This window comes from Dermacentor variabilis, chromosome 1 (genome assembly GCF_050947875.1).
Source record: "Dermacentor variabilis isolate Ectoservices chromosome 1, ASM5094787v1, whole genome shotgun sequence".
Classification (NCBI taxonomy): Eukaryota; Metazoa; Arthropoda; class Arachnida; order Ixodida; family Ixodidae; genus Dermacentor; species Dermacentor variabilis.
The window spans coordinates 98,259,664-98,283,523 of NC_134568.1; the positions used below are offsets into that span (position 1 = coordinate 98,259,664).

General features: G+C 46.2%; 1 protein-coding gene across 1 annotated transcript in view; it reads right to left on the minus strand.

The window, feature by feature from the left end:
- Positions 1-23,860, minus strand: part of Flo1 (flotillin-1) — a 103,113-nt gene that overhangs the window by 32,998 nt on the left and 46,255 nt on the right. Inside the window, exon 8 of the mRNA XM_075691215.1 lies at positions 19,045-19,305. Within this exon, the coding sequence (XP_075547330.1) occupies positions 19,045-19,305 (261 nt within the window). The remainder of the gene's footprint in view (positions 1-19,044; positions 19,306-23,860) is intronic.

Sequence of the window (23,860 nt, forward strand, 5' to 3'; positions counted from 1 at the left end):
AGCAAGCCCATGGACTACAATGACAGCACTATCGTGGAAGCTAAGTGAATGAAGAGGAAACACGCAGAAGAACTAAAGACCGAAGTGAGCAGGACCCCACCGGACTGCCTACAACTGTTTGCATGATTGCCAATGTGCCTCTTCACATCTGAAAGAATTTAAATTCTGTATGCAGACAGAATCTCAACACGCATCAGCACGGCGCGTGCCTCCATGAGCTCTCCGACTGAAGAAGACGACAACCCGATGTGTCTGGAATAGATCCTGTTTTTACTTGTAGTGCTGGCGTGAGTCAGGGTCTGGACGACACTTCAGTGGCGACGAGGATGGAATTCTACTCCGGCATAACCTTCTGCTGAAGATAGACAACACCCAGGCATGGCATCCCGCCCACCAGTTTTCGATGGAACTGTGGGAAGCTGGGGTACCTACCACATATGCCTGGAAGCCTACTTTGAAGGACGTGAAGTAACAGATCCCGCGAGGCGCCGCACCTTGCTGATATCTTCGCTGAGCGACGGCGTCATGCGTGTTCTGCAAGGACGTCATCCTACTACCTCGGTCAACAGCTTAAGCTATGACGATGTGACTTCTTTGGAAGGTCACTACAACCACAGGCTAATGAAATTGCGACCAGTTACGCATTTTTTATGCGGAAGCAAAATGAAAGAGAGAGTGTCTGAGACAGAATCGCTGAACTCTGGAGGCTTGTCGAAAGCTGCAACTTCGGTAGCACGATGAATCATATGTTACGAGACCACACTGTTTGCAGTATCCGGGACAACAACGCATGGTGTTCTTTGTTGACGTGTCACAAGCTGCCTTTGGAAAAGGCTGAAGAGTTTGCCAGGGCTTCCGAGAAGGCGTGAGAAGACTCCTGAGATATGCAGGAGAATAGCATGGGGAACGGAAGCAACATCATTAATACCCTGCATCCACAGCAGTGCTGGAAGCCACGAACACCAATCAGCAACGTGGAAAACAGTCGCCCTCAGTGTAAACATTCACATGGGCCGCACAATCCCAACAGGTGCCAACATCGAAGCACCAAATGCCGACAGTGTGGCCGGAAAGGACACCTGGCTAGGGTGTGTCACAGGGGCCGTTTCCAGATGTCGGGTACATACGCCGTGAATGAAGGTGGCAGCTAGAGTGAAGGAGAATTTATGGTTGCCCTGGTAGTGCACAGCACGGCTGACAGAGCCATGTCTTGGCCTCTCGAACAAGATTTGACGAGGGGAGGGTGGAAGCTGAGCATCATTGACACTGGCTCGCCGGTGAGTATGGTACTCGGGAGTCAGGGGCGTAGAGAGGGGGGGGGGGGAGGGGGCTTATGGGACTGAAAAAAAAAAAATTTTTTTTTTTCCCCCCGCACCAACACATCCATGTCAAGACACTAAAGCCAGCCAAGGCAACAACGTTCTTATATATTTTTCTACTCTGACATTTATTTGCGACAACACATTGAGCTTCTTCAAAATATTTTTTTCACTGCCCACGGGCTGCCGGAACCAGCCAGAGTGCATGGGTTTTTCTCGTGTTACCCCGACCACAGTGCGGCGCACTTCGATGCGCGCTCATTTTTCTCTGCCAGAGTGGATTTTTGCCTTGCAGAGTTTTGGATGCTTTCTTGCCAGCAGATGAGGAAAAGAAAATGCATTGTCGCTCGCCGCCATCACTGTGGGGACTCGACGGATTGCAACACGTTCGCTTGAGCGCAACCTCTTTGCAAAATTGTCTTGCCGGTGTAGCATACTGTGCAGTATGCATATGGTTCTCTGTGGCCCAAGAGTCTCACGTTTTCTTCGATATTCCTTCGGTAGCCACATTAGGTCCTGAATTCAGCATTTCATTGTGGCTAACATGCCTTTCTTGCGTTTTTTCATTTCCGTGCCTTCACCCCACAAAAGAAAATACATTAAGACATTGTTGTGGCGCAACAAATTGTTGCATGGTGAAAGCTCGATTTTGTTACTTCTTTTGCGGAAAGTAATCGGCCACGGGACGCTTCAGTAGCTGGATCATCATCATCATCATCATCATCATCAGCCTGGTTACGCCCACTGCAGGGCAAAGGCCTCTCCCATACTTCTCCAACAACCCCGGTCATGTACTAATTGTGGCCATGCCGTCCCTGCAAACTTCTTAATCTCATCCGCCCACCTAACTTTCTGCCGCCCCCTGCTACGCTTCCCTTCCCTTGGGATCCAGTCCGTAACCCTTAATGACCATCGGTTATCTTCCCTCCTCATTACATGTCCTGCCCATGCCCATTTCTTTTTCTTGATTTCAACTAAGATGTCATTAACTCGCGTTTGTTCCCTCACCCAATCTGCTCTTTTCTTATCCCTTAACGTTACACCTATCATTCTTCTTTCCATAGCTCGTTAGAGTATGGAGTTAGAGCACAGCTCAGAGTAGCTGGATACTCTTATATTATTGCGATAGGAATTATATGGACACTTCAGGCGCATTCCTGCCGTCACTGTCGCCCTAACGTTCCGTATAAAGTCCAAGAGCGATAACATCGTGACCACAGGCCGCATGCTGTATATGCGAGTGAAAGCATAAGAGGGGTGGGAGTTGCATGGGTGAGCCAAAGAAGGTGGCCCAGTCTTGTGTGCACAAGGGAGAAAAGCGAGGATAAAGCACGTCGCTTCCTGTCGCACGCGATACATCAGGGGGAGTGGAGGGAGAGGGGGGCTGTGATTTCTGGTTCTGCAACATGCTTATTTACCTTGTTTGACGCAGTATAAACAGCGACTTTTTTTTAGATAAGTAATTTATTGGAAATGTATAGTGATACGTGTACTTATCTTTATCGGGCAACCACGTTTGGCCGGCTAACAAATGTTATCGCGCAGCGCAGGACGCGCCTGCATGTAAAAGAAGTTTCTGGAATGCTATCGATGGTTCCGTCCACTGTCTTTCACCGCAACTTGTGTAATCTGATTGCATGTATGCGTGACACGAATAGTGTAGAACTTTGTGGAAGACACGTTGGTCCCATTGGTTAATCTGGAACATTCGACGACTGATCTATAAAAGCCGACGTGCTTGACCCGCTGATCAGATTTTTCGACGATGGCCGACTGTGTTCGCCGCTCTCGTTGTGCTAGAAGTGTAGCCTGTTTTGTGGGCACAGGTTCGCCCAATAAAATCTAGTTTTGCCTTTCACAGTATTGCTACTGTGTTCTTAACGTCACCACCATGTGACATCTGGTGGAGGTGCTTTGCATTCATGTACCAGACGCCCCCACAAAGCCGTGACCCAAGCCCGCACACGGAAGACAACACCAACGTCGCCAAGAACCAGCGAGGTAGCCGCAGGCTGCAAGGACTGCCCCCGGAGCACGGACTTTTGCCTGAGACGACCAGGAAGATCGCCACCAAGTCCACCCCAATGGCAGCCCCAGCGTCCCCCGTCGTGCTGCAGCAGCCCAGGGAGCCTCCAACGTTCCGCGGTTCAACGTTCGGAGACCCGGAAAGCTGGCTTCAGACGTATGAGGGAGTCGCTACATTTAACAACTGGAACAGCGACGACAAATTGTGACGTCTTCTTCGCATTGAAAGACGCGGCCAGGATGTCGTTCGAGAACCAAGAAGCCACCTTAACAACCTGGGAGCTGTTCCGAAGCAGCTTCCTGCAGACATTCGCAAGCGTCGTACGTTGAGAACGAGCCCAAGCGGTATTAGAAACGCGGGTGCAGCTACCTAATGAGACAACCGCGATCTTCACGGAGGAAATGAGCCGTCTCTTCCGCCACGTAGACCCTGAAATGCCAGAGGAGAAGAAAGTCCGCCTACTCATGCGTGGTGTGAAGGAGGAACTTTTTGCCGGAATGGTACGAAGCCCACCGAAGACAGTCGACGAGTTTCTTCGCGAGGCCACCAGCATCAAGGAGACACTAGAGATGCGAAACCGGCAATTTGACCGCCGCCCGAACTCGACAAGCTACGCGGAAGTTCAGCCACTGGCCACCGACGACCTACGCGAGACTATCCGAGCGGTCGTGCGGGAGGAGCTACAGAAGCTGTTCCCATCATCACAGCCTCAAGTGGCTTCGATTGCCGACGCCGTACGTGAGCAGCTCCAACAACAACTCGGAGTAGCCCCTGAATTGCCGCAGCCTCAGCCGCAAGCGATGACCTACGCCGCCGTCACCCACCGTCAAGGTCCCCCCTCTACGACTGCGCCAGGGCCCTGTAACGCCGCAATTCCGTCGACCACCACCGCCGCCGCCAGCACGCCCACCCGTCGCCCAGCGTAGCTACCCGAGGAAGACAGACGTTTGGCGCACTCCTGACCACCGCCCTCTCTGCTACCACTGCAGAGAAGCGGGTCACGTCTACCGACGATGCCCATACCGGGAGATGGGACTGCGAGGTTTCGCCGTCAACGCTCCGTGCCCGCAGCAAGGCGAACGCCCTCGCGATATCGCCGACTACCTCGCCGCTACTCAGTGGAGCTCTCGACGACTGTCTCGTTCGCCATCACCAGGCCGCTACCTGTCGCTGTAGCGCCGATCATACACTGGCCCAGCCCGGTCAGCGAGCCCATATCCGGAAAACTAAACGCAGCAACCGATAGAGGTGCGGTTGCTGTTCGTCGAACTGACGAAGATCCTCCGCCGCCGAACTACCTCGACGACATAACGACATGCCGCCGTCCCAACGAAGTCTGGAAGCAAAGAATACGACGAGGAAAGATGAACTGGCGACGCGATGTTTCAGCTTCAGTTCAACACGACGCAGCCGTGATCTGACGCCAAGACCTAACTGCAACGCCAGACAAAGAACCACCGACGTGCTTCTCGACGGCCACGCAGTTACCGCCTTAGTGGACACAGGGGCCGATTACTCCGTAATGAGTGGACACATCGCCGCCCAGTTGAAGAAAGTTAAAACTGCATGGGAAGGCCCTCAAATTCGAACTGCTGGAGGACACCTCATTACGCCGACTGGAATCTTCACGGCAAGAATAACCGTTCATGACCGGACTTACCCTGCCACGTTCCTTATCCTCCAACAGTTCACGAGACGTCATTCTCGGCATGGACTGCCGAACCAACACGGCGCAATCATAGACCTGAAGTCAAAATCGATAACGCTGTCGGAAGATCAAGCGATACCGCCGGAGAGCTCTTGTAGTCACCACGCCTTGAGTGTTCTCGCAGATCAAGTGAGCATTCCGCCTCGCTCGAGCGTTGTTATTTCAGTCGGCACCGAAATACCCGCTGATGTAGAAGGCGTCATCGAAGGTGACCAACGTCTCCTGCTCGACCGTGAAATTTGCGTCGCTAGAGGAATCGCTTGACTGCACGGAGGAAACACGAAAGTGCTGCTGACAAACTTCAGCCAGGAGTTCAAGCACGTCAACAAGGGTACGACGATCGCATACATCGAGGAAATTCTGGAAACCAGCAATGCGTTTGTCCTCTCGGATTCTGCCACATGTACCCCGATGACTGTAGTTTTCGAACCAGACTTCGACATAAATCCAAGTTTCCCCATGATTAAGCAACAACAGCTGAGAAGCTTACTTCGACGATACAAAGTCTGCTTTTGGACGTCATCATGGATTCGACAAACGCCAGTCGCAAAGCATCGCATAATAACCGAAGAGCGTGCTCGACCACTCCGCCAAAGCCCTTATCGAGTTTCTACGCAAGAACGTGAGGCTATAAGGCACCAAGTCGACGAAATGTTGCGCGACGACATCATCCAGCTGTCCAAAAGCCCGTGGGCATCTCCTGTGGTCTTGGTGAAGAAAAAGGACAGAACCCTATGTTTCTGCGTCGATTATTGTCGTCTGAACAAGATCACGAAGAAGGACGTATACCCCCTCCCACGAATAGATGACGCATTGGATCGGCTCTGCAACGCTAAATACTTCTCGTCGATGGACCTCAAGTCTGGCTGTTGGCAAATAGAAGTCGATGAAAGAGATCGCGAAAAGACTGCCTTCATCACCCCAGACGGCCTCTACGAGTTCAAGGTTATGCCATTCGGACTGTGTTTGGCGCCTGCAACGTTCCAGCGCGTGATGGACACGGTTTTAGCAGGATTGAAGTGGCAGACCTGTCTCGTTTACTTGGATGACGTCGTCGTCTTCGCCGGAAATTTCGACGATCACCTCAGGCGGCTTGCAACAGTACTAGAGGCCATCAAGTCCTCAGGGCTTACTCTGAAGCCGGAAAAATGCAGCTTCGCTTACGATGAGCTTCTGTTCCTAGGCCAAGTAATCAGCATATCTGGTGTCCGTCCAGACCCGCAAAAGACAGCTGCCATCGCACAGTTCCCGCAACCCATCAACAAGAAGGCAGTGCGTAGATTCCTTGGCATGTGTGCCTACTACAGGCACTTTGTCAAGGACTTTTCACGCATCGCCGAGCCGTTGACACGTCTAACTAAATGTGATGTTGAGTTCAAGTGGGAAACGCCGCAGGCCGACGCATTTGAAGAACTCAAACGAAGCATGCAATCGCCGCTGGTACTTGCGCACTTCAATGAGTACGCCGATACAGAAATCCATACTGACGCCAGTAGCCTAGGCCTCTGTGCCGTTCTAGCCCAGAGGAGAAATGGAGTCGAACAGGTGATAGCTTACGCTAGCCGGTCGCTGTCAAAAGCGGAAGGCAACTAGTCTACGACTGAAAAGGAATGCCTCGCCATCGTTTGGGCTACAGCTAAATCTCGCCCTTATCTTTATGGCAGGCCATTCAAAGTCGTCAGTGACCATCACGCGTTGTGTTGGCTAGCGAATATAAAGGATCCTTCAGGACGACTGGCGCGGTGGAGCCTCAGACTACAAGAATACGGCATCACTGTAACCTACAAGTCCGGACGAAAACACTCCGATGCCGATTGCTTATCACGCGCCCCCATTGACCCGCCGCCGCAAGATGACGAGAATGACGACGCCTTCCTTGGAATGATAAGCGCGGAAGACTTCGCTGAACAGCAACGGGCAGACCCGGAGCTAAAAGGCCTTGTCGAATATTTGGAAGGGCACACCGACGTTGTCTCCAGGGCATTTAAGTGCGGATTATCTTCCTTCACGCTTCAAAACAATCTACTCGTGAAGAACTTCCCACCAGCCTGCGCCAACTACCTTCTTGTTGTCCCGTCAGGACTTCGTCCAGAAGTATTGCACACCCTACATGACGATCGGACCGCTGGACACCTCGGATTTTCCCGGACACTATTGAGGATACAAGAAAAGTATTATTGGCCGCGCCTGACCGCCGACGTCGCCTGTTATGTCAGAACATACCGAGACTGTCAGCGACGCAAGACACCGCCGACAAGGCCAGCCGGATTACTACAGCCAATCGAGCCTCCTTGCTGACCATTCCGGCAGATCGGGATGGACTTGCTTGGACCCTTTCCGATGTCAACCGGAATAAGTGGATCGTCGTGGCGACGGACTACCTCACCCGCTTTGCTGAAACTAAAGAACTGCCGAAAGGTAGCGCAGCCAAAGTGGCGAAATTCTTTGTCGAAAACATCCTGCTACGACATGGCGCCCCAGAAGTCCTCATCACCGACAGAGGAACGGCCTTTACAGCGAAGCTCACCCAAGCCATTCTGAAATACAGTCAGACAAGGCACAGGAGAACAACAGCCTACCACCCGCAGACGAATGGTCTTACGGAGCGGCTGAATAAGACCCTCGCCAACATGCTAACGATGTACATCGACGTCGAACACAAGACCTGGGATGCCGTCCTGCCGTACGTAACATACGCTTACAACACGGCGGTGCAAGAAACAACACAGATCACGCCGTTCAAGCTGGTCTACGGCAGCAACCCGACGACGACGCTCGACGCCATGCCGCCGCACGTCACTGACGAGGAGAACCTTGACGTCGCTACCTATCTCCAGCGCGCCAAAGAAGCCCGACAGCTCGCCCGCCTGCGGATCAAGAACCAGTAGAGGACCGACAGCCAACACTACAACCTCCAACGACACTTCGTCGAGTACCAGCCCGGCGACCATGTTTGGGTATGGACCCCGATACGCCGACGAGGACTCAGTGAGAAACTACTGCGACGCTATTTCGGACCCTACAAGGTCATCCGACGTATTGGCGCACTGGACTATGAGGTCGTACCAGACGGCATTTCGCATTCACAGCGGCGCCGCGCACGATCTGAAGTGGTCCACGTGGTGTGCCTTAAACCCTTTTATGGACGCTGACAAACTTCCTTATTTTGTTGTTTTCTTTGCTACGAGTGCTTTTTTTATTACTTTCGTTTGTTTGCAGCATCGGGTCGATGCTTTTTAAGAGGGGGTAATGACACGTGTACTTATCTTTATCGGGCGACCACGTTTGGCCGCCTAACAAATGTTATCGCGCAGCGCAGGACGCGTCTGCATGCAAAAGAAGTTTCTGGAATGTTACTGATGGTTCCATCCACTGTATTTCACCGCAACTTGTGTAATCTGATTGCATGTATGCGCGACGCGAATAGTGTAGAACTTTGTGGAAGACAGGCGGGTCCCATCGGTTAATCTGGAACATTCGACGACTGATCTATAAAAGCCGACGCGCTTGACCCGCTGATCAGATTTTTCGACGATCGCCGACTGTGTTCGCCGCTCTTGTTGTGCTAAAAGTGTAGCCTGTTTTGTGGGCACAGGTTTGCCCAATAAAATCTAGTTTTGCCTTTCACAGTATTGCTACTGTGTTCTTAACGTCACCACCACGTGACAATACGTATATTTTAATATCTTGCTGCGAGGTTTTTTTAAATGATGGGGTTTTATGTGCCAAAACCACTTTCTGATTATGAGGCACGCCGTAGTGGAGGACTCCGGAAATTTCGACCACCTGGGGTTCTTTGACGTGCACCTAAATCTTGTTGCGAGGTTTTGTGTAAACGCGCAGTGAAATTTGTTTCCAGTGACATTTTTGCCCTTTATGAAGCTGTATCTTCGCATTTCTAATCTAAGAGGGCGAGTCAAATGAAAGTGAGCCAACCCACCACGCGCAATAATGGTTTGGTTCATTATCTACGAGGCATGCACGTAGTACAGAGACATCTCTCATTTACAGAAGTGACACGCAGGTGTGAGTATAAAGGTTCTTTAAGGCTCTCATACACTGGGTTGAACATGGTTGCGTGACATAATGGACACTCCAAAAGTTGAACAGCGTGGTATCCCGAGGTTTTTGACAGCTAAAGGTGTTTCCCAAAAAGAAATTACCTAGTCGCCGTATGGCTGCCGTGTACGTTGAACATTGCATTTCATTGACCACTGTGACGCGTTGGAGGAAACGCTTCAAAGAAGGATGTGAAAGTTGCAAAGACGATCCAAGACCGCACCAAAACCCCCGTGCAATCACCCCCAACACAATAATTGCAAAGGCTGATTAGACAAGAACGGAGGATAAGCATTGATAAATTGGCAGGGCATGTGAACATCAGTCACGGTTTGGGTCACACAATAATTCATGAACATCTCGGTTATCGGCTCTTGTGTGCGCAATGGATGCTAAAGATTTTAAACCACCACCAGAAGATAGAGGTTTGGCGCTGCCTTGACTCATCTAATCTGGTATCACAATGAGGGTGACGACTTCTTGTTTGCAATTGTGACCAGGGATGAATCATTGTGCTGCTACTACGAGCCTGAAAAACGACGGCAAAGCTTACAGCAGAAAAATTCTAACTCACCATCACCAAAGAATGCAAAGGCAGTCATTTCCGCCGGAAAGGTGTTATTGGCTTTTTTTTATCGTTGGGGGCCATTACTGATTGAATTTGCTAAACCTGGAGAGATTATCAACCGTTTCCGATATTGTGAAACGCCGGACCGGCTGCGTGTCGGAATCAAGAACAAACGACATGGAAAATTGGGGAATGGGGTCATCTTGCTCCACTACAATGCCTGTCCCCACATCTGTGATGTGGTTAATACGAAACTGTCAAAGTTCAAGTGGGAAACGCTGCAACATCCACCATACAGCCCGGACCTGTTGTCTTGAGACTTCCACATTTTGGAGCATTTGAATAAACTGCTCAAGGGAACAAGATTCGTGTCGGACAACAACGTGAAAGTAAGTTAGACATTTTCAAGCAGCAACTCAAGGAGTTTTATCAGACTGGAATCGCGCGACTCGTTAGTCAGTGGTATTAAGGCTTAAATGCTCATGGAGACTACTTTTAAATAAAGTACCCCGTTTGTCATATATTCACATTGAGTCACTTTCATTTGACTTGCACTCGTATATTTTGCAGAACTCCTGCTTTTTATGTGTGCTCTCTGTTGAGACTAAAATTTCGGTGCAATTATATTACACGACCAGTGACAGCTGCTCCTACGCAATACATTTTAACAAAAGACAGCGTCATTGAGATTTTTCCCTGGTCGTTGTATATGTACAAAACTGTAAACAAGGTTCCTGAATGACAGAGAGAAAGAGAGAGAGATGCAAATGAGAGAAAGGCAGGAAGGTTAACAAAGTTTCATTAAAATATTTGTCCTCAACAGGTATATTTCATGGCTTTTACATTTTTGATGTCAGCGGTATGCATTGCTTTGCTGGTTTCACACTGATATAATTCTAAAGTTAGTGTGATAGTACTTTACTTATTAAACAGACAGAAAACGTGGAAGCATTCACCTGTTATTTCGGGCAGAATTTTTGAGACATACTAGTATATTCTTTTAAGAACAAAATACATATTTTACTTGTCTTGACAGTGTGTAGCATTCAAGAATTCGTTTGTAGCATCTTTGGCAATGGCAATGCAGTTATTATTAATGTATTTGATCCCTAGACAAATTCTATTAGGAGGAAGCCAAGCTGCAACGTGCCCATCCTCTCAATTCTTGCCCATCCTCTCAACTATGCAACTAACCACTGTATGCCCTGTTGATGAAGGGAGTTGCCTGGAAATGGGAATGGGCACAAGAAAGTGCATTTCAAGAAGCGAAGAATGCTATGTAATATAAATTGCGGGGTTTTACGTGCCAAAACCACTTTCTGATTATGAAGCCCGCCATAGTGGAGGACTCCGGAAATTTGGACCACCTGGGGTTCTTTAACATGCACCTGAATCTAAGTACACTGGTGTTTTCGCATGTCGCCCACATCGAAAATGCGGCTGCTGTGGCCGGGATTCGATCTCACAACCTCGTGCTTAGCAGCCCAACACCATAGCCACTAACCAACCACGACGGGTAGCAAAGAATGCTATGAAAAAGGCGAACTTTCTCATTCATTATAACCCGCGTAAGCCACTTAGGCTTGAATGTGACACGCCGATGTATGGTTTGGATGCAGTGCTCTCTCATCGCATCAACGGTAAAGATTACCCGATAGGTTTCCGGTCCAGAACAGTGACAGCAGCAGAGAGAAACTACTCTCAGTTGGAAAAAGAAGGACTTGTCTTAGAATTTAGTTAGTTAAATGGGGTTTAATGGCGCAAAAGCGGCTAAGTCTATGTTGTACCAAACACGAGGTGTTTTAAAATACAGTTTATGAAGGAAAAGGCTGTGGTAATCTATATTTTATGTAAAAATCCAGTGTCGTCTAGAAATTTACGGACGTCACATAATGGGACTAGCGAATCATCACCTAAAATTACAGCAGGGTGTAAAGGTATGTGTAGTTGATATAATTTGTGCAAAAGTGTTCGTCTGTGTGTTTCAATCTGCGTACATGTCAGTAATATGTGCATAACTGTCAGTGGCTGTTGACATTTCTCGCATGTTGGTGTGTCTTCTTTTGTAAGTAAGTAATTGTGTGTGAGGTGTGTGTGCCCAATGCGTAGTCGGCATAAAACTACTTCGAAGAACCGTTCCTGACTATAACGCGTCTTCCACTCGCCAACTATGGGTTTCGTGAGATGTAGCTTGTCAGCACAATGGTCCCATTCGTGTCGCCATATTAACGTTAGGGCTTTTCTGATCGCACGGATGCTATCTTTATATGGAAGTGTTGTGTTTGTTATGTCTTTGTATGTTGCCATCGATGCCCATCTATCTGCTGCTTTGTTACCCGGTATCCCAACATGGCTTGGAATCCAGCAGAAACGAATTAACCTCCCGTATTTGTTAAGCGCCAACATGTTTAAAATGTCTCCTATCAGGGGTTCACAATCAGGTTTCAGATGTAGAGCTTTCAGTGTGCTTAAAGAATCTGTATATGACTGCATTTTTGTGTTTATCAGCGATAATCTTTTCAAACCACAACCCATATAGCGAAAACTTTGGCCGTGAAGACAGAGGCGTGTTGTGGCAATCGAATACTTTTTTCCCCAATTTTCCGTTACAATCCCCACACCTATATGTTCTTTCGTTTTAGAGCCATCAGTGTTGTCTTAGTTTTTAGTGTGACCAAGTTTCGGGATTATTTTTTTGGCAACCGTTTCACACTGGTAACCGATCACAAGCCTCTGATCGGGCTTTTTCACCATGATAAACCTATTCCGCAAATGGCTGCAACTAGGATTCAATGCTGGGCATTACTCTTGTCCGCATATCAATATGAATTGGAGTATCGGAAGGGACAGCTAAACACTAATGCCGATGCCTTGAGCCGCTTACCTTTGCCTAGTCTAGAAAACGGAGAATATACGTCTGGAATATGTGCTGCACGTGCAAGCATTCAACAAGTTTTCGCAGTGTCCCCGTAAGCTAGCAGCCAACACTGCCGAAGGCATACCGCTTTGTCAGGTAAACACGTGGATCCTGCAAGGCTGGCCAAGAGAATTGAGTGCAGAACAACAGGGTTTTCAACCTTTTTTTTCACTCGTAGACACAAACTGACAGTGAGTGATGGATTAATTTATTGGGGGCACCACATTATTTTGCCCGAGTGGGCGCGTTCCTTCATGCTGCAAGAGTTGCATGAAACCCATCCGGGCATGACAGCCATGAAGAGCCTCGCTCGCATGGTCTTTGGTTATCCAGAGCTGGACCATGATATAGAGAGCCTGGTAAAAAGTTGTCTGCAATGTGTGCAGTGTTTGCTGCTACCTGCGGCTCAGGTTCCTTCAAGTTGGCCAGAAACCAACAAGCGCTGGTCAAGGCTGCGCATCAACTTTGCTGGTCCAGTGGAAGGGCATATGATCCATGTCTTGGTGGATGCAGGGACTAAATAGATAGAGGCGGTGCCACTCAAAACTGCGACAGCCGATACCACAGTGGAAGTGCTTCGGAGCATTTTCGCCCGTTTCGGCCTGTTTCACACAGTCACGTCCAATAATGCAGCCCAATTTACCAGTGCAGTGGTAAAGATATTCTTTTGAGGTAACCATGTGCATCACGTAACAACTGCTCCTTATTATCCGCAATTAAATAGGGCAGCAGAGCGCGCAGTGCGCACCGTCAAAGTACTAAAGAAAAATGAAGCAGGGTCACTGCAATGTTGACTTGCTAAATTCTTGCTTTGCTACAGGATAACGTCAACAAAGGACGGCAAATCGCCTGCAGAGATGTTGCTAAGAACCCAGCCAAGGACCAGACTAAGTGCTTACTTCCCAGATCAAGAGGCCCCAAGTGTTCTAGTCAGGAGTCAGGTCTCAGCACCACGTACCCTGTTTCCTCCCAGAACACACATCTGGTCCTGAATGTATAACTGCACTGGACAGACACAGTGACTATTACTGTTGGTGGACGCATGATCACGGTCGACACAGAAGGCTGAGAACAGTGCGAACGCTCACCTTGATCTACATGTCGCCAAAGTTCAGCAGGAGACCGCCATAACACAACAAAGGGAGAGTGAAATGGAGAACAGTGACGGAGGTTCATGACCTGATCAAATATAGACAGATGAAGTCTGCGAGCAAAGCGACATATGGTCGAGTACAGGCCAAGCTGCAAGTACTGAGGAAGACCCGAGCCTACCCAGACGACCACCAACAGTGACGACTTCACCAACAGTGACGACTTCACCAACAGTGACGACTTCACCAACAGTGATGGAGGTTCACAACCTGATCAAATACAGACAGATGAAGTCTGCGAGCAAAGCGACATATGGTCGAGTACAGGCCAAGCTGCAAGTACTGAGGAAGACCCGAGCCTACCCAGACGACCAACTCGGAAAAGAAAACCGCTGGACAGATTTTAGGAGAAGGAAGTGCCATATCGCACCCACTGCAGAACTGTGCATATGCGCATCGGCATGGCACGTGCATCCATGAGCTCTCTGACTGAAGAAGACGACGAGATATGTCTGGAATAAACTGTTTTTACTTGTAGTCCTGGCACGAGTCGAGGTTCAACACCAGGAACAGAGAAAGTAGTGATACAGGTCACCGTAGAAAAAAGTGAAAGCCATGTGCATACTAGGACACATAGAAGTGCAATTGTTCATTGAGCAGGGTGGTCACAATCGGGCAGGTGTCATTTCCAATGTTGTGCTGACACGATGAAGGGTTTTAAAGAATTCTGTCTTCAACAGTGAAGATGATCGATTTTCATAGCTTAGACTGCTCTTCATGCATCAAGCTTCTCCAAGGACACACTACCTGATCATGCCTAAGTGGGCTATGCGAGACACTCGGCACGTCTTCATGTGCCCCAGCCACTGCAATGTTGCATGTCTTAACCTTTTTACTTCTGCCTGTTTGGCGCTCCGTAGCACCTGGTGTTCTACGACACATTTTCCTGCTTCGTTGAGTGTGCTCTGCATTGTAAGAACATTGCTCTATAATCTGCTGCATCACTTTTACAAAATGTTTCGATTTATCTTGTTTATGAAACACTTCGGCGTCAGATTCAGCAAAAGAAACTAGAAAGTGAGCATAAAAAAGTTTAAAATATGCAGGAATGTGGGGTGCAGGTTTGCATTTTTTTCACTCAGAACGCCTCCTGAGCTTCTGAATTTGGCCCTCGAAAACTAAGCACACCATGGAATGGTTCCACTTCAGTTTTTGGGGATATGTGCAGAAAAAAATGAGCCTACTCGGAAGCCTGCATGCTTTCTTTCTATTCTGGTACTCTGGTTGCAACAGCTACAACAACAGAGCAGAGTCTGGCGAGCAGGAAGCGTTCCATTGTTGTATAAACAACCCCTGCTGAAAGTGTCGAAAAATATGTCCGTCTAGTGTGCAAAACCCAAAACAACTAGAAAATAGCCTCTTATGTGCTGTTATGTATGAAAAAAGCCAGAAACACCCACTCTTTGAGAGGCCGGTGAATAGCCGGTCATTCCAACTTTGGTTTTGGCCATTGTGGCCAGCAGATCGCCAGCTGTGGAAGCAATTGGGTTAAAGCTAGGCCACGTCAGTGCTGCCTGCACAGGTCAGATGGTATGCCTCTGCTGTGCAGGCAACCTGATATGATATTTATGCACAGTGAAAGAAACGAAGTGCTTGAATTGCGATGGACCACACAAGGCAAATTCCAAGGACTGCCGCAAACAGAAGGCAAAAATACTAAACCGAATGAGCCAGACCAATATGTCACATAAAGAGGTGGCAGTGCAGCACTTAACGAGACGATCAGAATTTCGACGTGGAACAGGTGCAGGCCCAAATTCACGCTCCCTGGCTCCAATTGCACAGGTCTAGCAGGAGGTGGCTGAAGTGGCATCAACTGATCTCTGAGCAGTTGCTTCAATTGAGTAACTCAAGCCTGGAAGCATGTAAGCGTGAGCAATGACAAAGCACTGAGATATCCCCCCATAGAACTCTAATGAAAACCATGCTGCAGAAGACAATGGATACCTTACAACTACTCCTCTTTATATTAAATAGGTGAGTGGCGCTAACAGATGTGAAAATTATACAAGCTATAGACAATTTCTTGGCTACGCTGCAGCAACTTCGAGCTCTAGCCCACGAAGATTCATGTGTATTGTAAAGTGTGCAAGTACGTTTTGCCCAGAAACAGTATACTGTGAAATTATCATCATCATCATCAACTTCACCATACCATCCTCCTTCCTCTTCACGTCCCATCTCTTGTTCCCCCAAACCCTTTTCCCACTATGGAGTAGCAGGCTAGAGGCACTTCAGTCAGGCTAACCTCTCCACCCTTCTGCCATTAAAGTTTTCTCTCTCACTCTATTACAGTGGGTGCTACTGGAGCACGACCAGTAGGTGCGCATGCTCTGAAACATAATGGTCTGATCATGCATTTTTCTGGCCATAGTAAATGAGCGAAATAACATTTCAATGGCACTCATTTCACACAAAGACTGCCACATTTCATGATGTGGCATGGTTTCAGTGGTGGATGGGCACTGCTCCTTTTACCACACTGCTTTCTGCCTTGTAATCGTAATGGTGCACACATTTAGAGCTAACAGTAAAGATAGGATGGCAAGAGAGCATGCAACAAAGGGGCAGGGAAGGCAAGCAGAGAGAGTACAGCAGAAAGTTTTCAAGACATTAATTCGTATGTGCAAATGCACTGTGAGATAGGCTAGTTGACCTTCCTGTACCTTTGTGGTCGACATTTATGTGACTAACAATGATAAAATTGCTGTAGCGCTACAAGCTGGAAATGCCAACAAATTATTCCGCAAACCTAGCTGGGTAAAATTACATTTTTCCATTACAGTAAATTGTGCTCTTTACACATCAAGGCTATCTTGATGCAACTGTCCTTGAAAAGATTGGAGGTGCAGAAAGTCTTCCTAGATATATGGATCCATTTGCTGTGTCATGAAGCTATTATAATGGAAAGCTCCAATGAAAGGAGGGATCTGCGGACACCAGAAACATCTTTCTGAGCATTTTCTACAGAGCTTCACAGCACTGCATGCCTTCAAGCAATGCAGAACCAACTATTAAAAATAGGGAAGAGGGGGCAAGACGACATTTACAGCCCTTACTTGCCCTTACTCTCAGTGGTTAGAACGTGATGCTGCAGTTAATTAAAGGGACACCAAAGAAAAATAATTTGAGCTGTATACAGTTGACATCCGTCAATTCGACAATGACGGAACTGACGAAAGTGATAGAATTGGCCGGGCCAAATTGAACAAAATGCAGAAAAAAGCTGAAAACACCACATATTTACTTGGCAGTTTAGCAGAGCAGCACAGCAGAGTTTAGCAGAGTAGGTTAACACTCTGTCTCCTCTTATTTCTTCCAATAATTTTAACCTTGCACCACACATCCTCCTAAAGGTTATTTGGCAGTGTTTGTCTGATACTAACATGTCCCAAATCAAATGTGCCCACTTTAAATGTTCACAAAGCAGAAAACTAGCATAGAAACGATATTAAAGCTCCTAAACAAAGTAGATATCTAATGTGCACCCAATTTTTTTTCAAGAAAATGGGCAAGGGTCTAATGTGTGTTGGATAGCAGCAGCTGGTTTTCTAAATTCAGCTTTACCTCACGTTTTAAAGTCAGCTTTGCTGCAATACATTAGTGTTAAGCCCCTGCCACACTAGAGGAAAAACATGCGACAGAAGCTTTTTCAAACAACGGGAGTGATTGGCCCTGGATCAATTTTTCAAGGCTTGCCACGTGCCATAGATGGAGAAGACCAATGAGAGCAGCCCTTTCAGTGACAGGCATGTGGGAAACGCATCTCATGCAGACTCGCCCGACCACTATTCACGCTATCGTCTGCTCGCATCAGCTCTTGTTCCCACTTGTTTTCAATGGCTTGGTCTGGTCTGATCTGTGCCTGTTTTTGTTGGCATGCTCTGCGACTGTTTTTACAACGATGAGTCTAAATCGAGATGTCCCAATGGATAAGTTTTAGGAGACAGTGCGCCATATCTGATTCTGCACGACAAGGACCCCTAATACAAGGACGTGAAGGCGACACCCAGTACGTCATTCTTCGTTTTCTCAATGCAGCGACACCACAGCAGAAGGAAGCACACCAACATAATTATGATCACAGAGGCAACGGCGTGTTATCATCCAGCCGAACTCGCGTTAAGGGCCAAAGAATGTGAACACAGTGCTGATCTGTCAGCAGACGAAGAAAGAGCACATAGCATCTTGCACATACATGCAGAGTAAAAGAGGAGGTGAAATTTTCATGTTGGCATGCGACTGCCATAGCGGCACACACTGCCACTTGGTATGGCCGCACTGCCGCAGCAGCATTTTACCATTGGTGGCACACCGCGTACATTCTTCCTCCGATGTGGCTGGGGCTTTATGTGGTAAAGCATACAAATGTCGCGAAGGCAGTTTTGTTTTTGTATCTGATTGGATTGTGCAGGCAATTTTCAGCCCAATTTTCTTGAAAAGAAAAGGCATATATTAGAATCGAGTAAATACTGTAATCAGACATTGTGAGCTATGGTTATTGCTTGAAGCTCTTTCTAGGGAAGGCCGAAAATAGGTGTTTTCGAAAGAAGATTTTAAAGTTTGTTCAACACATTCACTCTCTCCTAAGCTTCAACAAGACGGACACTGCCAATAAAGGGGTTACTAGTGGGGTCACCATAGGGGTCAGGCACGTGTGTGCTGACTGGTCAAGTTCAAATTATCCAGTGAAGGCAAATTTTAGGAGCAGAAGAATAAAAGTTCGGGCATTTAGAAATGTATGGATGCTGGTCGGGAGTTTCAGTTGGAATCGAATTAACAAAAAATCAAAATAACCGGTGTCAAATAAACTGAAGTTTACTGTAATAGTAAATCCATCTTTTACAATACCAAAAGAGACATTGCAAGGGGAGGCTTGGTATGCCAGAAGAGATGCAAGAACGAAAGTGGTGATGCGGCCTTGATGACAACGCACCAGCTAAGGCTTAGTTAATTTTCATCAAATAAAGATGGACCAGATTGCATTCTATTAAGAGCTAAAGACTGAGTTTAGCAAGTCTGAACACCAGTACCGAATTAAAACAGCCCAAGTATGAAAAAAAAAGTACTTTGAATTTTGCAACATGACTGATGTACTGATGTTCCGATTTGAGTATAATATTAAAAAAATGAAAGTGACCATTTTTCTTATCTAGTAATCATCCTATTACTGTGAAATTCACAAATATAGAGCTTTTAAAGAATATATCACTCTAAACCAATTCAGTATTTTTATTTAGTGCCCCTTTAAAAATACTTGCATTGGTAAAAGCATGGTAGTCAAAAGGACACTCACTCGGATAGCCTCTGCTTCAGCTTCAGCCTCCATAATGACGCGGTTACGGTTGGCCTCTGCCATCTTCTCGAGTCTGTATTTCTCGGCCTCAGCAGGTCGGCGCACAGTGGCCTCGAGCTCTTTCTCACGTCTCATGATCTCCTGCTCTTGCACCTGGATTTCTTGGGAACGCTCAATCACCTGCACCTGCATTTGCTCCTCCTTGATGCGCTGCCGTGTCTTGGCCGCTTGCAAGCTGTATGCCAGGTCACTGTCTGCCTTCTGCATGTCAGAAACAAAAAAACCATCAAGTTCTTTTATCACATTCTCTTTACCAATCATTATCACAAATAGACAGTCAATTTGATGCTTAGTGCATTCACTCAACTTCTCTTGCAAAATAGGATTTAGTGACTATTGTATTCAAGTGCATTTGTAGGAGGAAAGTGCAAACAAAGAAATGGTAAGTTTGCTACTGTGCCGACACAAACCTTATACTTATCAGTATAGCACTTCTGAACCTACACAGCAAGTCGTAACTAAGGATTGCATAACAAATGGACCTCAAAAGGAACTTGCTCATTCACAAGCCACTGGCATGCATTGACAATCTATTGCTACAAAATGGTTAGGTCCCCAAGCATACTGTGATGCTTTATGCTAAACGAATGGAATTTGCATCGAGAAATTGCACAATCTTGACACTCAACTTACTGATGGAACTTACAATGTAGTTAGAGACCTTGTTTTACTTTTGTGCCTCCCACTTCAAGTGGTATTTTGTCTGGGGCTCAACAAGTGAATTCAGTACAAAAATATGTAATTAGTAGCAATTCAATAAAAGATGCTAATCATCACAGCAAAGATTTAGTAATAGAATATGAACACAGTTTAATTGAGAAATATTTTTAACAGTTTAATTCAAGTTCTTTAATTAAAAAGTGTACGAATTTCTTTTTAATTCAGCAAATTCTTGCACATTATATCAGAATTCGAAAAAATGTTGCATGTGCAGTTTACCATTTCTTATGTTAAAACTAAGCATTAAAAACAGCTCAAATCAAAGCGTTCCTTCAGCACACTCGTATAGTTTGAGCATAATTATCCGAACAGATGATAGCTAAAGGAATCAAAAGCATTGAAGAATATGTTCAAGTACGAAAACTCAAATGCACAGAGAGAACAGAGCTCAACAGCACAGCCCATCTTAAGCCTGTTTCACATGCAAGCAATTTCACCTCAGAAATGGCATGGTGGCCGTGGTGGGAACTGACCTCTTCACCCATAACCTGTTTTTCAAGCAGCGTACGCCGCAGCGATCGAAACTGAAATGTTTAGAAAAAATTCCAGAGCGACGACCAATGACGGAGCGTCCGCGGGCAGTGATGCAAGGAGCACACGACAGTAGCAGTGTCAGCATGTGGAGGATCTCGCACGCGTGAGCTGGCAATGCTTTTTTAGCAGATAACCAGTGACGAACGAACTCATTGAAGCTTGTATTTGCGTGCTAAATAAACTGTGCATGGTTGTGCTTTCACTGTCTGCCTGTTTTGTGTGTGGTGGGACCCCTATGGACACGGATACAGGGGAACAAACGGCAGTCAATGTTTCTTGTTCGTGGCACACGCAGCTGTTTTTCTTCCCTTTCACTGTATAGGTGTAGGGGCTTAAAGTTTGGTTTTGTGCTTTTTCAGTTAAAGCCAACTTCAGATATACTAGAACCAAGAGGCCGCGGCCCTTTTGCTCGAATTCCTTGAGAAGGGGACAAGAGTTCGGTTAAAAGCTGATAATGCATAGTCACAAGGCTGTTTGCATATCTGTCGCCTGGAAAGCACCCGGAATGCTTGGCAGCATTGGAGAACAAGAGCCGCTGACAGACCCGTTTTGTACTCTTTTTACGCCATATTTTGATGCCATCCTCTTGCGACTGTTCAAGATGAAGGTGATTTGGGAGAGGCTTTAGAACAAGAACTGAAACTGAAGTTAATGGTAATTACTACAGTCTGTTTTTACACAAACAAGTGAAGAACTGCGATCAGTCTTGGAGAACAAAGAAATATGCATCTTACATGTGCTGAAACATGGATAAGTGAAGCTTCAGCACCGCTTCTGGGGACCGTGGAAACCTACTGCTCATGGGTGCTCTCGGCAAGTGGCATTCATCGCTAGCAGCGGGCGTTGCATGAAGAGGGAGCACGTGAAATGAAGCTACGTCTGCGCACCGCAGTGCCGCTCAGAGGCAGCAACCGCCACCGTGAAGTAGCTTGCATGTGAAGCAGGGTTTAGGCAGTATTGGTACAAACCGCTATGTAGGTAAATAGCACCTGTTTAATTCAGAGCCCTACCTACATGTAATGGCATCACACATGGCAGACTGTGTTTTGCACCATAGGTGCAAAATATTTGTGTGTGACAGGGCTCTTAAGTACTGTGAAAGTCATGTCAATACTGTTGATGGAATGCAGATACATACTTTTGAGGTAGTAAAAACCGTACTACACATTTCTTGCATGTAAGAAAGGATGAAACTAGGTAAGTACGAAGAATGAGAAATATGACATACAAATTTTATACTAAAATTGGTCTTGAAACACCGGACGTAGCATCGACACTAGTGCGATGTGAAAAAAAAAAAAAAAAGGCTGTTTGCTTCATCGTTTGAAGATATGACAACTCAAACTTAACTTCGCTTTCCACACATTGCGAAATAGAATCATTAAAATTTTTGGTCTACATAATTAAGTCTTCTTGTCACTGGTCAAAGACAACTTGTCTTGTCCTTTGCGTTTTTTTACTGGTTTTTTTCTTCAAATATGTACCAACTGGCCCAGATTTCAACCCTTCTGCAACATTAACTTTTGCTAAACTGTTCCTTACACATACATAGTCCCTATAAAAATTCATCTTATGCTTTACTATCTATGTACTAGTACAATTACTTCCCTCACGCAGTAGAACATTGGGACCCCATAGCCAGGAACATTCCCTCGCTTCCTTTAATAGAGTTTTTAACTGTAGTTGCTAGCTATTAGTCTTGATCCGTGTAAATTTTTTTTATACGTGTTATGCACTGGAACCTCGTAACGAAACAGGACGTAACGAAGTAAATCCCCTTGAACTCCCCATAGAAATCCATCAACCTCATTTTAAAGTATTGAAAAAAAAACTTTAAATAACTGGTAAATTACACTGCTGCAAGCTCATAGGGATTATCTATAAAGTAACCATAGCACATACAGCTTAAAGCACATTTTAATCTAATACTGAAGTTCGTGAGAGCGACGACTTGGAAAGAGCAGCACCTATCGATGCAGTCATCAGCAAAGGTCCTATTCGTAAAAAATGTTACATCAGGAGTTTCGACGATTGATTTTGGTCATGTGCAACATCATTGGCTTGTTGTGCCATTTGGAAGACAGTTCAGCATTGTTTGCATTAGGTTTCTTGCAGTGACCGCACACAAAGAGTACATACGTCCACGCATGAACCGTACATCCAAACTTCTTAGCGTTTACAGATTAACAAGTTGCTGGTGCCATGGCAACATAGGCAAAAATGGTGGTGAGATCCTGTGGAGATTTGTGTAACTACAGTGAAATCCCAATAATTCAAACTCTCTTAATTCAACTTCATGGATAATTCTAACTGCTCTGTTGGTTCTGGCAAATTCCTATGTATTTAAATAGAGAAACTCTCGCGAATTCGAACTACGAAAACCACGCAATGGTACTCTTTCTCCCATACCCTGCTTTTCGGATTTGATGTGCTCTTAGCTATCCTAATGTCACGTTCTATAAAAATGACGAGGAAAGAGCCAGAGGCAGCTGAGATGGAAAGAGTAAGCAGAGCAGCACACGCCTTCCGTTCCTATCAGGACTTTAAAGGAGCAGAAAGGAGCCCCCAGCTCGAACTTATGTTACAGCACGTCCCACCAATGCCTCTTCTGTCCTACTCCTAGCGCTTGCTCGATCATGTTATCTCGAACATTCGGCGTGCATCAAGCCACCATCATTCTCTGCTCGCCTTCGCATGTTTTCCCTTAGACCCACAGAAAACGGTGCACAAGGCACAATCTTATCGCACTTGGACTTCATACGAAACCTAGGCTTCTTTCCGCACATGTCGTGCACTGATGGAGGAAAGAGGACCTTTTCAATGTGAGCCCAGTGACAGTTCAGGTATTGGGTGCTGTACCACACAATTATCAGCCACTATACTTAAAGCGGATTTCCTTAGTTCAAACTTCAGTTTATTAAAATAAACTTCTGTCCCATTAGAGTTTGAATTGACAAGATTCTACTACAATGTATTCAAATAATTTTTTTCTTGTGGTAGTGTTATTGCCAAAAGCAATTACATAAAAGTATGGTATGCCTATGATTATGGGTGATTCCACGAGATAAAACGTGCATGTCCACTTGATATTTTTGCTTTGTCTGGTTTTTTATATATCATCTAGGAATATTTGAACTGCACAGAACTGAAAACTTTATTCCCGAAAAGTGTTCCCAGCAAACCAAAAAATGCGAAAGTGGCGGCACGAGCGCCCTTATTGCTTACCACAATATTTTTCTATTTCACGGATGCATTAAATGCGAACTAAGAACATCTCGAAAAACATTTCTGCTCATTTCAATATGCTTCACGGTAAATTAGTTCCATGCATCTTTTTTATGCTGTCCACAAACAAAAAATCTAAAAAGAAAGGTCCGAACATTGCCCAAATCAGAAAAATTTTATAACTTTCATGAGTCTTGGCACATTTTCTATTTCACACAGAAATAAAGCTTCCTACATGAAACCAAAGAGAAGAAAAAAAATTGTTAAACATTCTTTT